This window comes from Ascaphus truei, chromosome 20 (assembly GCF_040206685.1).
Source record: "Ascaphus truei isolate aAscTru1 chromosome 20, aAscTru1.hap1, whole genome shotgun sequence".
Classification (NCBI taxonomy): Eukaryota; Metazoa; Chordata; class Amphibia; order Anura; family Ascaphidae; genus Ascaphus; species Ascaphus truei.
The window spans coordinates 28031689-28050885 of record NC_134502.1 but is presented as its reverse complement, the minus strand read 5'-3'; the positions used below and the strand labels follow the sequence as shown (position 1 = coordinate 28050885).

The window sequence follows — 19197 nt, the reverse complement described above, 5'->3', positions numbered from 1 at the left end:
CTGTGTCACTGTGTCACCCTGCGGGGGGAGGGGGAGGCTCATAGCTCCCTTCTATCTGTGTCACTGTGTCACCCTGCGGGGGGAAGGACAGACTCATAGCTCTCTTCTGTATGGGTCACTGTGTCACCCTGCGGGGGGAGGGACAGACTCATAGCTCCCTTCTATCTGTGTCACTGTGTCACCCTGCGGGGGGAAGGACAGACTCATAGCTCTCTTCTGTCTGTGTCACCCTGCGGGGGGAGGGGGAGGCTCATAGCTCCCTTCTGTCTGTGTCACTGTGTCACCCTGCGGGGGAGGGGGAGGCTCATAGCTCCCTTCTGTCTGTGTCACTGTGTCACCCTGCGGGGGGAGGGACAGACTCATAGCTCCCTTCTGTATGGGTCACTGTGTCACCCTGCGGGGGGAGGGACAGGCTCATAGCTCCCTTCTATCTGTGTCACTGTGTCACCCTGCGGGGGGAAGGACAGACTCATAGCTCTCTTCTGTCTGTGTCACTGTGTCACCCTGCGGGGGGACGGACAGGCTCATAGCTCCCTTCTGTCTGTGTCACTGTGTCACCCTTCGGGGGGAGGGACAGACTCATAGCTCCCTTCTGTCTGTGTCACTGTGTCACCCTGCGGGGGAGGGACAGTCTCATAGCTCCCTTCTGTCTGTGTCACTGTCACCCTGCGGGGGAGGGACAGACTCATAGCTCCCTTCTGTCTGTGTCACCCTGCGGGGGGAGGGACAGACTCATAGCTCCCTTCTGTCTGTGTCACTGTGTCACCCTGCGGGGGGAGGGACAGTCTCATAGCTCCCTTCTGTCTGTGTCACTGTGTCACCCTGCGGGGGAGGGACAGACTCATAGCTCCCTTCTGTCTGTGTCACTGTGTCACCCTGCGGGGGGAGGGACAGTCTCATAGCTCCCTTCTGTCTGTGTCACTGTGTCACCCTGCGGGGGGAGGGACAGACTCATAGCTCCCTTCTGTCTGTGTCACTGTGTCACCCTGCGGGGGGCAGGGACAGACTCATAGCTCCCTTCTGTCTGTGTCACTGTCACCCTGCATGGGGAGGGACAGACTCATAGCTCCCTTCTGTCTGTGTCACTGTGTCACCCTGCGGTGGGAGGGACAGGCTCATAGCTCCCTTCTGTCTGTGTCACTGTGTCACCCTGCGGGGGGAGGGACAGTCTCATAGCGCCTTCTGTCTGTCACTGTATCACCCTGCGGGGGGAGGTACAGGCTCATAGCTCCCTTCTGTCTGTGTCACTGTGTCACCCTGCGGGGGGAGGGACAGGCTCATAGCTCCCTTCTGTCTGTGTCACTGTGTCACCCTGCGGGGGGAAGGACAGACTCATAGCTCCCTTCTGTCTGTGTCACTGTGTCACCCTGCGGGGGGCAGGGACAGACTCATAGCTCCCTTCTGTCTGTGTCACCCTGCGGGGGGGAGGGACAGACTCATAGCTCCCTTCTGTCTGTGTCACCCTGCGGGGGGAGGGACAGACTCATAGCTCCCTTCTGTCTGTGTCACTGTGTCACCCTGCGGGGGGAGGGACAGGCACATAGCTCCCTTCTGTCTGTGTCACTGTGTCACCCTGCGGGGGAGGGACAGGCTCATAGCTCCCTTCTGTCTGTGTCACTGTGTCACCCTGCGGGGGAGGGACAGGCACATAGCTCCCTTCTGTCTGTGTCACTGTGTCACCCTGCGGGAGAAGGGACAGGCTCATAGCTCCCTTCTGTCTGTGTCACTGTGTCACCCTGCGGGGGAGGGACAGGCTCATAGCCCCCTTCTGTCTGTGTCACTGTGTCACCCTGCGGGGGGAGGGGCAGACACATAGCTCCCTTCTGTCTGTGTTACTGTGTCACCCTGCGGGGGGAGGGACAGACACATAGCTCCCTTCTGTCTGTGTCACTGTGTCACCCTGCGGGGGGAGGGACAGGCTCATAGCTCCCTTCTGTCTGTGTCACTGTGTCACCCTGCGGGGGGAGGGACAGACTCATAGCTCCCTTCTGTCTGTGTCACTGTCACCCTGCGGGGGAGGGACAGGCTCATAGCTCCCTTCTGTCTGTGTCACTGTGTCACCCTGCGGGGGAGGGGGAGGCTCATAGCTCCCTTCTGTCTGTGTCACTGTGTCACCCTGCGGGGGAGGGACAGACTCATAGCTCCCTTCTGTCTGTGTCACTGTGTCACCCTGCGGGGGGAGGGACAGACTCATAGCTCCCTTCTGTCTGTGTCACTGTGTCACCCTGCGGGGGGAGGGACAGACTCATAGCGCCCTCTGTCTGTGTCACTGTGTCACTCTGCGGGGGAGGGACAGACTCATAGCTCCCTTCTGTCTGTGTCACTGTCACCCTGCGGGGGAGGGACAGACTCATAGCTCCCTTCTGTCTGTGTCACTGTCACCCTGCGGGGGGAGGGACAGACTCATAGCTCCCTTCTGTCTGTGTCACTGTGTCACTGTGTCACCCTGCGGGGGGAGGGGGAGGCTCATAGCTCCCTTCTGTCTGTGTCACTGTGTCACCCTGCGGGGGGAGGGACAGACTCATAGCTCCCTTCTGTCTGTGTCACTGTGTCACCCTGCAGGGGGAGGGACAGGCTCATAGCTCCCTTCTGTCTGTCACCGTGTCACCCTGTGGGGGAGGGACAGACTCATAGCTCCCTTCTGTCTGTGTCACTGTGTCACCCTGCGGGGGAGGGACAGGCTCATAGCTCCCTTCTGTCTGTGTCACTGTGTCACCCTGCGGGGGGAGGGACAGGCTCATAGCTCCCTTCTGTCTGTCACCGTGTCACCCTGTGGGGGAGGGACAGACTCATAGCTCCCTTCTGTCTGTGTCACTGTGTCACCCTGCGGGGGAGGGACAGGCTCATAGCTCCCTTCTGTCTGTGTCACTGTGTCACCCTGCGGGGGAGGGACAGGCTCATAGCTCCCTTCTGTCAGTCACTGTGTCACCCTGCGGGGGGAGGGACAGACTCATAGCTCCCTTCTGTCTGTGTCACTGTGTCACCCTGCGGGGGGAGGGACAGACTCATAGCTCCCTTCTGTCTGTGTCACTGTGTCACCCTGCGGGGGGAGGGACAGACTCATAGCTCCCTTCTGTCTGTGTCACTGTGTCACCCTGCGGGGGAGGGACAGGCTCATAGCTCCCTTCTGTCTGTGTCACTGTGTCACCCTGCGGGGGAGGGACAGGCTCATAGCTCCCTTCTGTCTGTGTCACTGTATCACCCTGCAGGGGGAGGGACAGGCTCATAGCTCCCTTCTGTCTGTGTCACTGTGTCACCCTGCGGGGGAGGGACAGACTCATAGCTCCCTTCTGTCTGTGTCACTGTCACCCTGCGGGGGGAGGGACAGAGTCATAGCTCCCTTCTGTGTCACTGTCACCCTGCGGGGGGAGGGACAGACTCATAGCTCCCTTCTGTCTGTGTCACTGTGTCACCCTGCGGTGGGAGGGACAGGCTCATAGCTCCCTTCTGTCTGTGTCACTGTGTCACCCTGCGGGGGGAGGGACAGGCTCATAGCTCCCTTCTGTCTGTGTCACTGTGTCACCCTGCGGTGGGAGGGACAGGCTCATAGCTCCCTTCTGTCTGTGTCACTGTGTCACCCTGCGGGGGGAGGGACAGACTCATAGCTCCCTTCTGTCTGTGTCACTGTGTCACCCTGCGGGGGGAAGGACAGACTCATAACTCCCTTCTGTCTGTGTCACTGTGTCACCCTGCGGGGGGAGGGACACACACAGCTCCCTTCTGTCTGTGTCACTGTGTCACCCTGCGGGGGAGGGACAGGCTCATAGCTCCCTTCTGTCTGTGTCACTGTGTCACCCTGCGGGGGAGGGACAGGCACATAGCTCCCTTCTGTCTGTGTCACTGTGTCACCCTGCGGGAGAAGGGACAGGCTCATAGCTCCCTTCTGTCTGTGTCACTGTGTCACCCTGCGGGGGAGGGACAGGCTCATAGCCCCCTTCTGTCTGTGTCACTGTGTCACCCTGCGGGGGGAGGGGCAGACACATAGCTCCCTTCTGTCTGTGTTACTGTGTCACCCTGCGGGGGGAGGGACAGACACATAGCTCCCTTCTGTCTGTGTCACTGTGTCACCCTGCGGGGGGAGGGACAGGCTCATAGCTCCCTTCTGTCTGTGTCACTGTCACCCTGCGGGGGAGGGACAGGCTCATAGCTCCCTTCTGTCTGTGTCACTGTGTCACCCTGCGGGGGAGGGGGAGGCTCATAGCTCCCTTCTGTCTGTGTCACTGTGTCACCCTGCGGGGGAGGGACAGACTCATAGCTCCCTTCTGTCTGTGTCACTGTGTCACCCTGCGGGGGGAGGGACAGACTCATAGCTCCCTTCTGTCTGTGTCACTGTGTCACCCTGCGGGGGGAGGGACAGACTCATAGCGCCCTCTGTCTGTGTCACTGTGTCACTCTGCGGGGGAGGGACAGACTCATAGCTCCCTTCTGTCTGTGTCACTGTCACCCTGCGGGGGGAGGGACAGACTCATAGCTCCCTTCTGTCTGTGTCACTGTGTCACTGTGTCACCCTGCGGGGGGAGGGGGAGGCTCATAGCTCCCTTCTGTCTGTGTCACTGTGTCACCCTGCGGGGGGAGGGACAGACTCATAGCTCCCTTCTGTCTGTGTCACTGTGTCACCCTGCAGGGGGAGGGACAGGCTCATAGCTCCCTTCTGTCTGTCACCGTGTCACCCTGTGGGGGAGGGACAGACTCATAGCTCCCTTCTGTCTGTGTCACTGTGTCACCCTGCGGGGGAGGGACAGGCTCATAGCTCCCTTCTGTCTGTGTCACTGTGTCACCCTGCGGGGGGAGGGACAGGCTCATAGCTCCCTTCTGTCTGTCACCGTGTCACCCTGTGGGGGAGGGACAGACTCATAGCTCCCTTCTGTCTGTGTCACTGTGTCACCCTGCGGGGGAGGGACAGGCTCATAGCTCCCTTCTGTCTGTGTCACTGTGTCACCCTGCGGGGGGAGGGACAGACTCATAGCTCCCTTCTGTCTGTGTCACTGTGTCACCCTGCGGGGGGAGGGACAGACTCATAGCTCCCTTCTGTCTGTGTCACTGTGTCACCCTGCGGGGGGAGGGACAGACTCATAGCTCCCTTCTGTCTGTGTCACTGTGTCACCCTGCGGGGGAGGGACAGGCTCATAGCTCCCTTCTGTCTGTGTCACTGTGTCACCCTGCGGGGGAGGGACAGGCTCATAGCTCCCTTCTGTCTGTGTCACTGTATCACCCTGCAGGGGGAGGGACAGGCTCATAGCTCCCTTCTGTCTGTGTCACTGTGTCACCCTGCGGGGGAGGGACAGACTCATAGCTCCCTTCTGTCTGTGTCACTGTCACCCTGCGGGGGGAGGGACAGAGTCATAGCTCCCTTCTGTGTCACTGTCACCCTGCGGGGGGAGGGACAGACTCATAGCTCCCTTCTGTCTGTGTCACTGTGTCACCCTGCGGTGGGAGGGACAGGCTCATAGCTCCCTTCTGTCTGTGTCACTGTGTCACCCTGCGGGGGGAGGGACAGGCTCATAGCTCCCTTCTGTCTGTGTCACTGTGTCACCCTGCGGTGGGAGGGACAGGCTCATAGCTCCCTTCTGTCTGTGTCACTGTGTCACCCTGCGGGGGGAAGGACAGACTCATAACTCCCTTCTGTCTGTGTCACTGTGTCACCCTGCGGGGGGAGGGACACACACAGCTCCCTTCTGTCTGTGTCACTGTATCACCCTGCGGGGGGAGGGACAGACACATAGCTCCCTTCTGTCTGTGTCACTGTGTCACCCTGCGGGGGAGGGACAGACTCATAGCTCCCTTCTGTCTGTGTCACTCTGTCACCCTGCGGGGGGAGGGACAGACTCATAGCTCCCTTCTGTCTGTGTCACTGTGTCTCCCTGCGGGGGGAGGGACAGACTCATAGCTCCCTTCTGTCTGTGTCACTGTGTCACCCTGCGGGGGGAGGGACAGACTCATAGCTCCCTTCTGTCTGTGTCACTGTGTCTCCCTGCGGGGGGAGGGACAGTCTCATAGCTCCCTTCTGTCTGTGTCACCCTGCGGGGGGAGGGACAGGCTCATAGCTCCCTTCTGTCTGTGTCACTGTGTCACCCTGCGGGGGGAGGGACAGGCTCATAGCTCCCTTCTGCCTGTGTCACTGTATCACCCTCCGCTGGGAGGTACAGACTCATAGCTCCCTTCTGTCTGTGTCACCCTGCGGGGGGAGGGGCAGACACATAGCTCCCTTCTGCCTGTGTCACTGTGTCACCCTGCGGGGGAGGGACAGGCTCATAGCTCCCTTCTGTCTGTGTCACTGTGTCACCCTGCGGGGGGAGGGACAGACTCATAGCTCCCTTCTGTCTGTGTCACTGTGTCACCCTGCGGGGTGAGGGACAGTCTCATAGCTCCCTTCTGTCTGTGTCACCCTGCGGGGGAGGGACAGTCTCATAGCTCCCTTCTGTCTGTGTCACTGTGTCACCCTGCGGGGGGAGGGACAGGCTCATAGCTCCCTTCTGTCTGTGTCACTGTGTCACCCTGCGGGGGAGGGACAGACACATAGCTCCCTTCTGTCTGTGTCACTGTGTCACCCTGCGGGGGGAGGGACAGACTCATAGCTCCCTTCTGTCTGTGTCACTGTGTCACCCTGCGGGGGGGAGGGACAGTCTCATAGCTCCCTTCTGTCTGTGTCACTGTGTCACCCTGCGGGGGGAGGGACAGTCTCATAGCTCCCTTCTGTCTGTGTCACCCTGCGGGGGGAGGGACAGGCTCATAGCTCCCTTCTGTCTGTGTCACTGTGTCACCCTGCGGGGGAGGGACAGACACATAGCTCCCTTCTGTCTGTGTCACTGTGTCACCCTGCGGGGGGAGGGACAGACTCATAGCTCCCTTCTGTCTGTGTCACTGTGTCACCCTGCGGGGGGGAGGGACAGTCTCATAGCTCCCTTCTGTCTGTGTCACTGTGTCACCCTGCGGGGGGAGGGACAGTCTCATAGCTCCCTTCTGTCTGTGTCACCCTGCGGGGGGAGGGACAGGCTCATAGCTCCCTTCTGTCTGTGTCACTGTGTCACCCTGCGGGGGAGGGACAGACACATAGCTCCCTTCTGTCTGTGTCACTGTGTCACCCTGCGGGGGGAGGGACAGACTCATAGCGCCCTTCTGTCTGTGTCACTGTGTCACCCTGTGGGGGGAGGGACAGACTCATAGCTCCCTTCTGTCTGTGTAACTGTGTCACCCTGCGGGGGGAGGGACAGGCTCATAGCTCCCTTCTGTCTGTGTCACTGTGTCACCCTGCGGGGGGAGGGACAGGCTCATAGCTCCCTTCTGTCTGTGTCACTGTGTCACCCTGCGGGGGGAGGGACAGACTCATAGCGCCCTCTGTCTGTGTCACTGTGTCACCCTGCGGGGGAGGGACAGACACATAGCTCCCTTCTGTCTGTGTCACTGTGTCACCCTGCGGGGGGAGGGACAGACTCATAGCTCCCTTCTGTCTGTGTCACTGTGTCACCCTGCGGGGGGAGGGACAGGCTCATAGCTCCCTTCTGTCTGTGTCACTGTGTCACCCTGCGGGGGGAGGGACAGACTCATAGCTCCCTTCTGTCTGTGTCACTGTGTCACCCTGCGGGGGAGGGGCAGTCTCATAGCTCCCTTCTGTCTGTGTCACTGTGTCACCCTGCGGGGGGAGGGACAGACTCATAGCTCCCTTCTGTCTGTGTCACTGTGTCACCCTGCGGGGGGAGGGACAGACTCATAGCTCCCTTCTGTCTGTGTCACTGTGTCACCCTGCGGGGGGAGGGACAGGCTCATAGCTCCCTTCTGTCTGTGTCACTGTGTCACCCTGCGGGGAGAGGACAGGCTCATAGCTCCCTTCTGCCTGTGTCACTGTGTCACCCTCCGCTGGGAGGTACAGACTCATAGCTCCCTTCTGTCTGTGTCACCCTGCGGGGGAGGGGCAGACACATAGCTCCCTTCTGCCTGTGTCACTGTGTCACCCTGCGGGGGGGAGGGACAGTCTCATAGCTCCCTTCTGTCTGTGTCACTGTGTCACCCTGCGGGGGGAGGGACAGTCTCATAGCTCCCTTCTGTCTGTGTCACCCTGCGGGGGAGGGACAGTCTCATAGCTCCCTTCTGTCTGTGTCACTGTGTCACCCTGCGGGGGGAGGGACAGGCTCATAGCTCCCTTCTGTCTGTGTCACTGTGTCACCCTGCGGGGGAGGGACAGACACATAGCTCCCTTCTGTCTGTGTCACTGTGTCACCCTGCGGGGGGAGGGACAGTCTCATAGCTCCCTTCTGTCTGTGTCACTGTGTCACCCTGCGGGGGAGTGACAGACTCATAGCTCCCTTCTGTCTGTGTCACTGTGTCACCCTGCGGGGGGAGGTACAGGCTCATAGCTCCCTTCTGTCTGTGTCACCCTGCGGGGGGAGGGACAGGCTCATAGCTCCCTTCTGTCTGTGTCACTGTGTCACCCTGCGGGGGGAGGGACAGGCTCATAGCTCCCTTCTGTCTGTGTCACTGTGTCACCCTGCGGGGGAGGGACAGACACATAGCTCCCTTCTGTCTGTGTCACTGTGTCACCCTGCGGGGGGAGGGACAGTCTCATAGCTCCCTTCTGTCTGTGTCACTGTGTCACCCTGCGGGGGAGTGACAGACTCATAGCTCCCTTCTGTCTGTGTCACTGTGTCACCCTGCGGGGGGAGGTACAGGCTCATAGCTCCCTTCTGTCTGTGTCACCCTGCGGGGGGAGGGACAGGCTCATAGCTCCCTTCTGTCTGTGTCACTGTGTCACCCTGCGGGGGGAGGGACAGACTCATAGCTCCCTTCTGCCTGTGTCACTGTGTCACCCTCCGCTGGGAGGTACAGACTCATAGCTCCCTTCTGTCTGTGTCACCCTGCGGGGGAGGGGCAGACACATAGCTCCCTTCTGCCTGTGTCACTGTGTCACCCTGCGGGGAGGGACAGACACATAGCTCCCTTCTGTCTGTGTCACTGTGTCACCCTGCGGGGGGAGGGACAGTCTCATAGCTCCCTTCTGTCTGTGTCACTGTGTCACCCTGCGGGGGAGTGACAGACTCATAGCTCCCTTCTGTCTGTGTCACTGTGTCACCCTGCGGGGGGAGGTACAGGCTCATAGCTCCCTTCTGTCTGTGTCACCCTGCGGGGGGAGGGACAGGCTCATAGCTCCCTTCTGTCTGTGTCACTGTGTCACCCTGCGGGGGGAGGGACAGGCTCATAGCTCCCTTCTGTCTGTGTCACTGTGTCACCCTGCGGGGGAGGGACAGACACATAGCTCCCTTCTGTCTGTGTCACTGTGTCACCCTGCGGGGGGAGGGACAGTCTCATAGCTCCCTTCTGTCTATGTCACTGTGTCACCCTGCGGGGGAGTGACAGACTCATAGCTCCCTTCTGTCTGTGTCACTGTGTCACCCTGCGGGGGGAGGTACAGGCTCATAGCTCCCTTCTGTCTGTGTCACCCTGCGGGGGAGGGACAGGCTCATAGCTCCCTTCTGTCTGTGTCACTGTGTCACCCTGCGGGGGGAGGGACAGACTCATAGCTCCCTTCTGCCTGTGTCACTGTGTCACCCTCCGCTGGGAGGTACAGACTCATAGCTCCCTTCTGTCTGTGTCACCCTGCGGGGGAGGGGCAGACACATAGCTCCCTTCTGCCTGTGTCACTGTGTCACCCTGCGGGGGGGAGGGACAGTCTCATAGCTCCCTTCTGTCTGTGTCACTGTGTCACCCTGCGGGGGGAGGGACAGGCTCATAGCTCCCTTCTGTCTGTGTCACTGTGTCACCCTGCGGGGGGAGGGACAGACTCATAGCTCCCTTCTGTCTGTGTCACTGTGTCACCCTGCGGGGGGGAGGGACAGTCTCATAGCTCCCTTCTGTCTGTGTCACTGTGTCACCCTGCGGGGGGAGGGACAGTCTCATAGCTCCCTTCTGTCTGTGTCACCCTGCGGGGGGAGGGACAGGCTCATAGCTCCCTTCTGTCTGTGTCACTGTGTCACCCTGCGGGGGAGGGACAGACACATAGCTCCCTTCTGTCTGTGTCACTGTGTCACCCTGCGGGGGGAGGGACAGACTCATAGCTCCCTTCTGTCTGTGTCACTGTGTCACCCTGCGGGGGGAGGGACAGGCTCATAGCTCCCTTCTGTCTGTGTCACTGTGTCACCCTGCGGGGGGGAGGGACAGACTCATAGCTCCCTTCTGTCTGTGTCACTGTGTCACCCTGCGGGGGGAGGGACAGGCTCATAGCTCCCTTCTGTCTGTGTCACTGTGTCACCCTGCGGGGGGAGGGACAGACTCATAGCGCCCTCTGTCTGTGTCACTGTGTCACCCTGCGGGGGAGGGACAGACACATAGCTCCCTTCTGTCTGTGTCACTGTGTCACCCTGCGGGGGGAGGGACAGACTCATAGCTCCCTTCTGTCTGTGTCACTGTGTCACCCTGCGGGGGGAGGGACAGACTCATAGCTCCCTTCTGTCTGTGTCACTGTGTCACCCTGCGGGGGGAGGGACAGACTCATAGCTCCCTTCTGTCTGTGTCACTGTGTCACCCTGCGGGGGAGGGACAGGCTCATAGCTCCCTTCTGTATGTGTCACTGTGTCACCCTGCGGGGGGAGGGACAGGCTCATAGCTCCCTTCTGTCTGTGTCACTGTGTCACCCTGCGGGGGGAGGGACAGACTCATAGCTCCCTTCTGTCTGTGTCACTGTGTCACCCTGCGGGGGGAGGGACAGACACATAGCTCCCTTCTGTCTGTGTCACTGTGTCACCCTGCGGGGGAGGGACAGGCTCATAGCTCCCTTCTGTATGTGTCACTGTGTCACCCTGCGGGGGAGGGACAGGCTCATAGCTCCCTTCTGTCTGTGTCACTGTGTCACCCTGCGGGGGGAGGGACAGACTCATAGCTCCCTTCTGTCTGTGTCACTGTGTCACCCTGCGGGGGGAGGGGCAGGCTCATACCTCCCTTCTGTCTGTGTCACTGTGTCACCCTGCGGGGGGGACACACCGCTATGATAACCTCTTCACATCTGCATATTCTCTCCTCTGTAGGCACTGCGGGCCGGGTGGCCGCACACCATGAGAACTCCTCCCAAAATACCGCTCGGACAGAAGGGTGAGTTTCTCACCCCGCCCAAATTTGCTGCGGCATCTATGAGTACCGAGCAATATATAGGTACCCAGAGGATAATGTGTAGGGTTTGAACCCTGAACCCTACAAGGAAAGTGCTAGCCGACCCTGCAGGAAAGGCGGCAGTACGGGGGATGGGGCGGGGGTTATTAATCGTTATCTACGGCAGGTCCTACAGTGTTTTGCGGGGCACTGGTCCGGCAGCCGTGGGAAATCCTACAAGGTCCGGCGTGTTGTAGGGTTTCTGTGGCAGTGTCGGCAGAATCCTGTGTAGTTGGAGACGGGGTGTCGGGGCGAGGCTGCGTCGGGGCCCTTTAAAGGCTTTTCCTCGGGGCCGGCGACGCGTTTCGCGGTGGGCGTGTCTTGCTCACGGTCTCCCCTTCCCTGCCCAGCCCCAAGAGGAAGTTCGCCATCGTGGACTTTGACATCGGCCGCCCGTTGGGGAAGGGCAAGTTCGGCAACGTGTGACCTGGCCCGGGAGCGGCAGTCCAAGTTCATCATGGCGCTGAAGGTGCTGTTCAAATCGCAGCTGGAGAAGGAGGGCGTGGAGCATCAGCTGCGCCGGGAGATAGAGATCCAGAGTCACCTCAGGTCCCACCTTCCTCCTCTCTCCCCTCCCCCCTCTGCTCTCTCTCCCCCCCCACCCTCTGCTCTCTCTCTTCCCCCCACCACCTCCCCTCTGCTCTCTCTCTTCCCCCACCCCCCCCCCTGCTCTCTCTCTTCCCCCCACCACCCCCCCTCTGCTCTCTCTTCCCCCCACCACCCCCCCTCTGCTCTCTCTTCCCCCACGACCCCCCCTCTGCTCTCTCTCTTCCCCCCCCCCTCTGCTCTCTCTCTTCCACCACCACCCCCCCCTCTGCTCTCTCTTCCCACCCCCCCCTCTGCTCTCTCTCTTCCCCCCACCACCCCCCTCTGCTCTCTCTTCCCCACCACCCCCCGTCTGCTCTTTCTCTTCCCCCCACCACCCCCCTCTGCTCTCTCTCTTCCCCCCACCACCCACCCTCTGCTCTCTCTCTTCCCCCCACCACCCCCGTCTGCTCTTTCTCTTCCCCCCACCACCACCCCCCCTCTGCTCTCTCTCTTCCCCCCACCACCCCCTCTGCTCTCTCTTTTCTCCCACCACCCCCCTCTGCTCTCTCTCTTCCCCCCACCACCCCCCCTCTGCTCTCTCTCTTCCCCTCACCACCCCCCCTCTGCTCTCTCTCTTCCCCTCACCACCCCCCTCTGCTTTCTTCCCCCTCACCACCCCCCTCTGCTCTCTTCCCCCCACCACCCCCCCGTCTTCTCTCTCTCTTCCCCCCCACCACCCCCCCTCTGCTCTCTCTCTTCCCCCACCACCCCCCCTCTGGTCTCTCTCTTCCCCCCACCACCCCCCCCTGTTCTCTCTCTTCCCCCACCACCCCCCCTCTGCTCTCTCTCTTCCCCCACCACCCCCCCTCTGCTCTCTCTCTTCCCCCCACCCCACCCCCTCTGCTCTCTCTCTTCCCCCTACCACCCCCCCCTCTGCTCTCTCTCTTCCCCCCACCACCCCCCCTCTGCTCTCTCTCTTCCCCCCACCCCACCCCCTCTGCTCTCTCTCTTCCCCCTACCACCCCCCCTCTGCTCTCTCTCTATTCCCCCCACCACCCTCCCCTCTGCTCTCTCTCTCTCTTCCCCCCACCACCCCCCCTCTGCTCTCTCTCTTCCCCCCACCACCCCCCCTCTGCTCTCTCTCTTCCCCCCACCACCTCCCCTCTGCTCTCTCTCTTCCCCCCACCACCCCCCCTCTGCTCTCTCTCTTCCCCCCACCACCTCTCCTCTGCTCTCTCTTCCCCCCACCACCCCCCTCTGCTCTCTCTTCCCCCCACCACCCCCCTCTGCTCTCTCTTCCCCCCACCACCCCCCCTCTGCTCTCTTCCCCCACCACCCCCCCTCTGCTCTCCCTTCCCCCCACCACCCCCCCCTCTGCTCTCTCTTCCCCCACCCCCCCCCCCTCTGCTCTCTTCCCCCCACCACCCCCCCCCTCTGCTCTCTCTCTTCCCCCCCCCCACAACCCCCCCTCTGCTCTCTCTCTTCCCCCCACCACCTCCCTCTCCTCTCCCCTATACCCCTCTCCTCTCCCTAAGGAAACTGTGGGCCTAATAAAATGGCTGTGGTAAGCTGGCTAATAGGAGGCTGTGACGTCATCCTGTGCGACTTCCTATTGGCCAGCAGGACCCAGGACATTTAAACTTCGCCGAGATCCTGGCGCCGCTCTGGAGGTATCTCTGGAATCGGGGGGCCGCCGGAGCTGAAAGGAACGGCTTCCGCTCAGGAGACTCCCTGCTGTCCCCCTCTCTTTTTCCTCCCCCTCTCCCTCCCCCCCTTTCTTGCAGCTATGTCCGCGTGTCCCCCCTGCTTACCTGCTCTCCCACCCCCTCCCCCTCAGACACCCCAATATCCTGCAGATGTATAACTACTTCCACGACCGGAAGCGCATTTACCTGATGCTGGAGTTCGCTCCCCGCGGGGAGCTGTACAAGGAGCTGCAGAAACATGGCCGCTTCGATGAGCAGAGAAGTGCCACGGTGAGGGGGGGGGGGGGAGGGTTACCCCCGGGGGGGGGAGAGGGTTACCCCGGGGGTCTGGGGTTAAGGGAGATGTACCCCCTCTCCGTCTCTCTCTCTACCTTTCACTCAGTCTTGCCACTTCCCATTGTCTCTCCTTCCTCCCCCCCCCTCCCCCTTTAATGCTCCTCTCCTCCTTCCTCTCTCCCATGCCTCAGGTCATGGGGTCCCTCTGCTCTCTCCCTCTCCTCCTTTTCTTTCCTCTCCCTCCTCTCTGGGGGGGGCTCCTTCTGCCCTCTCCTTTCTCTTCTCCCTAGGCTGGGTCCCGCTCCTCTCCCCCATTTTCTCTCTTTGGGAGGGGGGGGATCCCCTCTGCTTGCTCTTCTCCTTTCTCTCCTCTCTGGGTGGGTTCTCTGTCTCTCCCTGGGGGGGGGAGGTGGGGGTGCATTGATTGCCTAACACCCTGTGCCCCCGCCCCTGTATGCAGTTCATAGAGGAGTTGGCGGACGCGCTGCTGTATTGCCACGAGCGGAAAGTCATTCACCGGGACATCAAACCCGAGAACCTTCTCATGGGCTACAAGGGGGAGCTGAAATCGCCGACTTCGGCTGGTCCGTGCACGCCCCCGTCCCTCAGGTACCCCCGCCTGTGCCCCGTCCCTCAGGTACCCCCGCCTGTGCCCCGTCCCTCAGGTACCCCCCCGCCTGTGCCCCGTCCCTCAGGTACCCCCCGCCTGTGCCCCGTCCCTCAGGAACCCCCGCCTGTGCCCCGTCCCTCGGGTACCCACGCCTGTGCCCCGTCCCTCGGGTACCCCCCCGTGCCCCGTCCCTCGGGTACCCCGCCCGCCTGTGCCCCGTCCCTCGGGTACCCCCCGCCTGTGCCCCGTCCCTCAGGTACCCCCCGCCTGTGCCCCGTCCCTCAGGTACCCCCCCGCCTGTGCCCCGTCCCTCAGGTACCCCCCCGCCTGTGCTCCGTCCCTCAGGTACCCCCCCGCCTGTGCCCCGTCCCTCAGGTACCTCCCCCCCCCCGCCTGTGCCCCGTCCCTCAGGTACCCCCGCCTGTGCCCCGTCCCTCAGGTACCCCCGCCTGTGCCCCGTCCCTCAGGTACCTCCCCCCCCCCGCCTGTGCCCCGTCCCTCAGGTACCCCCGCCTGTGCCCCGTCCTCAGGTCCCACCCCCCGCCTGTGCCCCGTCCCGTAGGTACCCCCCGCCTGTGCCCCGCCCCTCAGGTACCCCCCGCCTGTGCCCCGTCCCTCGGGTACCCCCCGCCTGTGCCCCATCCCTCGGGTACCCCCCGCCTGTGCCCCGTCCCTCGGGTACCCCCCGCCTGTGCCCCGTCCCTCGGGTACCCCCCGCCTGTGCCCCGTCCCTCGGGTACCCCCCGCCTGTGCCCCGTCCCTCGGGTACCCCCCGCCTGTGCCCCGTCCCTCGGGTACCTCCCCGCCTGTGCCCCGTCCCTCGGGTACCCCCCGCCTGTGCCCCGTCCCTCGGGTACCCCCGCCTGTGCCCCGCCTGTGCCCCGTCCCTCGGGTACCCCCCCCCCCCGCCTGTGCCCCGTCCCTCGGGTACCCCCCCCGCCTGTGCCCCGTTCCTCGGGTACCCCCCCCCCCGCCTGTGCCCCGTCCCTCGGGTACCCCCCCCCCCCCCCCCGCCTGTGCCCCGTCCCTCGGGTACCCCCCCCCCCGCCTGTGCCCCGTTCCTCGGGTACCCCCCCCCTCCTGTGCCCCGTCCCTCGGGTACCCCCCCCCCCCCGCCTGTGCCCCGTCCCTCAGGTACCCCCCCCCGCCTGTGCCCCGTCCCTCAGGTACCCCCCGCCTGTGCCCCGTCCCTCAGGTACCCCCCGCCTGTGCCCCGTCCCTCAGGTACCCCCCCGCCTGTGCCCCGTCCCTCAGGTACCCCCGCCTGGTGGCCCCGTCCCTCAGGTACCCCCGCCTGTGCCCAGTCCCTCGGGTACCCCCCGCCTGTGCCCAGTCCCTCGGTACCCCCCGCCTGTGCCCCGTCCCTCGGGTACCCCCCGCCTGTGCCCCGTCCCTCTTATACCCCTCCCGGCTGTGCCCCGTCCCTCGGGTACCCCCCGCCTGTGCCCCGTCCCTCTTGTACCCCTCCCGGCTGTGCCCCGTCCCTCGGGTACCCCCCGCCTGTGCCCCGTCCCTCGGGTACCCCCCGCCTGTGCCCCGTCCCTCGGGTACCCCCCGCCTGTGCCCGTCCCTCGGGTACCCCCCCGTCTGTGCCCCGTCCCTCAGGTACCCCCCCCGTCTGTGCCCCGTCCCTCGGGTACCCCCCGCCTGTGCCCCGTCCCTCAGGTACCCCCCGCCTGTGCCCCGTCCCTCGGGTACCCCCTGTTTGCTCGTGCGCTTCATTACACAGCGCTGCGCGTTCCTTGTCGTGTCCTGAGACCCTCGTCCCCGCGTGCGTTGCAGGCGCAGGACGATGTGCGGGACCCTGGATTACCTGCCCCCGGAGATGATAGAGGGGAAGACGCACGATGAGAAGGTGGACCTGTGGTGCACGGGGGTCCTGTGCTACGAGTTCCTGGTGGGAATGCCGCCGTTCGACAGCCCCACCCACCCTGAGACCCACCGCAGGATCGTCAATGTACGCTGCCCGCGCGCCCCTCCCTCCCCCCACCCCCCACCCACCCTGAGACCCACCGCAGGATCGTCAATGTACGCTGCCCGCGCGCCCCTCCCTCCCCCCCCCACCCTGAGACCCACCGCAGGATCGTCAATGTACGCTGCTCTCGCCTCTACCGGCTCTCTGCTCCCCTCCTCCTCCACCCCCCCCCCCCCTTCCTCCCTCCCCCCTCCCATCTCCCTGTGTCCTTCACTCCCTCCACGCCCCCCCCCTCCTCCCTGTGTCCCTCACTCCCTCCACCCCCTCCTGCCTGTGTCCCTCCCTCTCCCCTTCACAAGTAACAACTCCTTTCTTCTCTCCCCCCCCCCCCCCCCAGGTTGACCTGAAGTTTCCCCCCTTCATATCTGAAGGAGCCAAGGACCTAATATGCAAACTTCTCCGCCATACCCCGTCCCACCGCCTCCCGCTGAGGGAAGTCATGGACCACCCCTGGATCAAGGCCAACTCCCGGAGAATCCTGCCCCCCGTCTTCAACTCTGCCCAGTCCCGCTAAGCCCCGCCTCTCGCGCTGTCAACATCTTCAGCCCCGCCTCTCGCGCTGTCCACATCTTCAGCCCCGCCTCTCGTGCTGTCCACATCTTCAGCCCCGCCTCTCGTGCTGTCCACATCTTCAGCCCCGCCTCTCGCGCTGTCCACATCTTCAGGCCCCGCCTCTCGCGCTGTCCACATCTTCAGCCCCGCCTCTCGCGCTGTCCACATCTTCAGCCCCGGCACATCGCGCAGTCCCTGTCTTCAGCTCTGCTAAGCCCCGCCTCTTGCGCTGTCTGTCTTCAGCCCCGCCTCTCGCGCTGTCCCTGTCTTCAGCTCTAAGCCCCGCCTCTTGCGCTGTCCACATCTTCTGCACCGCCTCTCGCGCTGTCCCTGTCTGCAGCTCCGCTAAGCAATGCCTCTCGCTGTCCGTCTTCAGCTCTGCTAAGCCCCGCCTCTTACGCTGTCCACAACTTCAGCCCCGCCTCTTACGCTGTCCACAACTTCACCCCGCCTCTCGCACTGTCTCTGTCTTCAGCTCCACCCAGTCCCTCTAAACCCCACTTCTCGCATTGTTCTGTTAGGCCCCGCCTCCTGCGCTTTCTCCATCTGCAGCTCCTGCCAGTCCCGCTAAGCCCAGCCTCCCACACTGCCCCGGATCTGCAGCTCCTGCCAGTCCTGTTACGCCCCGCCTCCCGCACTTTAACCCTTACACTGCACACGTGTGTACAGATTATCCCCATCAGTGTATAGTATCTCTATGCAGGGGCAGGACGCACGGATACTCTGCATCATTATACAGCACGGCGTGTTCATTATCGGGAGATACTCTGCATCATTATACAACGCAGTGTTCCCCATCGGCATCGTACCATATAGGTACTGTGTCCTGACACTTCCCGGAGTGCATAGATACCCTGCATCATCATACAGCGCGGCGTGTTCATCATCAGGGGCTGAATTGTACAGGTACTCCGTGTCATCATACAGCGCGGCGTGTTCATTCACGGGGTGGACTGTACAGATACTCCGTGTCATCATACAGCGCGGCGTGTTCATTCACGGGGTGGACTGTACAGATACTCCGTGTCATCATACAGCGCGGCGTGTTCATTCACGGGCTGAGTTGTACAGATACTCCGTGTCATCATACAGCGCGGCGTGTTCATTCACGGGCTGAATTGTACAGATACTCCGTGTCATCATACAGCGCGGCGTGTTCATTCACGGGGTGGACTGTACAGATACTCCGTGTCATCATACAGCGCGGCGTGTTCATTCACGGGCTGAATTGTACAGATACTCCGTGTCATCATACAGCGCGGCGTGTTCATTCACGGGCTGAATTGTACAGATACTCCGTGTCATCATACAGCGCGGCGTGTTCATTCACGGGCTGAATTGTACAGATACTCCGTGTCATCATACAGCGCGGCATGTTCATTCACGGGGTGGATTGTACAGATACTCCGTGTCATCATACAGCGCGGTGTGTTCATTCACGGGGTGGACTGTACAGGTACTCCGTGTCATCATACAGCGCGGCGTGTTCATTCACGGGGTGGATTACAGGTACCTGCCTCGTTTTCCCGCCCGGCCTGTCGGATATTCCTGGTTCCCCACCCGCGGGCCTCCTGTCCATAAACTTCCAGCCAAACGACTAACGAGGGGCTGAACCCCTGAACATGGCGAGGCTGCTGAATGTGGGGGATCCCCAGTGGGGTGCCTGCACACACACACCCTGACCCTGTACATACAAGCGTGATCCTAAATGGTTTTTTATGGGGGTTTCTTTTTTAAGTGGGTGTAAATATTACCGTTGGGGGGTGACTTTTTGTTTTTATAGCTGAGATTAGACCGGTTCCTCCCTCCGCCGTGTTTGTTTTCAATCTACTTTTCACCGTGTTCTTCGCCTGCCGACTTCCCCGATCCCAACGCCACCCCTCGATCGCTTTTCCTGTTGGAGTTTGATTTGTAATGTCTGCGGGGGTTACGTTAAACATGGCTGCCGTCTCCTGCATCCCGCCGCCTTACGGTTTTGGTCTCTGTACTGTGTGGAAGGGGATTATTAGGGGGCGGCGGGCCGGCTGTTTATAGGGGTGGGCGTGGACCCCCTGCTGTTATATACAATCATTTCTGTGTAAATAAACAAACGTTTTTTTTGACTTGTGTCTCTTGTCTTTAAATGTGAGGTTGAATGGGCGGGTGACCTAATGACAGCGATGGGTTAAAGGACAGTCCCACGTAGGGCAAAGTGACCTAATGACAGGGACGTGTTTAATGGGTTAAAGGGACAGTCCCATGTAGGGGCAAAGTGACCTAATGACAGGGACGTGTTTAATGGGTTAAAGGGTCAGTCCCACGTAGGGGCAAAGTGACCTAATGACAGGGACGTGTTTAATGGGTTAAAGGGTCAGTCCCAGGTAGGGGCAAAGTGACCTAATGACAGGGACGTGTTTAATGGGTTAAAGGGTCAGTCC

The 19197-nt window shown here is 61.9% G+C and overlaps 1 protein-coding gene across 1 annotated transcript in view; it reads left to right on the top strand.

Moving 5' to 3' along the window:
• Positions 1-18882, top strand: part of LOC142470833 (aurora kinase B-A-like) — a 55204-nt gene extending 36322 nt beyond the window's left edge. The window contains 8 exon segments of the mRNA XM_075577606.1: positions 11013-11076; positions 11484-11682; positions 13499-13637; positions 14104-14209; positions 14212-14243; positions 15558-15565; positions 16036-16210; positions 16566-18882. Of these exon segments, the coding sequence (XP_075433721.1) occupies positions 11013-11076; positions 11484-11682; positions 13499-13637; positions 14104-14209; positions 14212-14243; positions 15558-15565; positions 16036-16210; positions 16566-16742 (900 nt within the window). The 3' untranslated portion in view covers positions 16743-18882.
• The last annotated feature ends 315 nt before the right edge of the window (positions 18883-19197 follow it).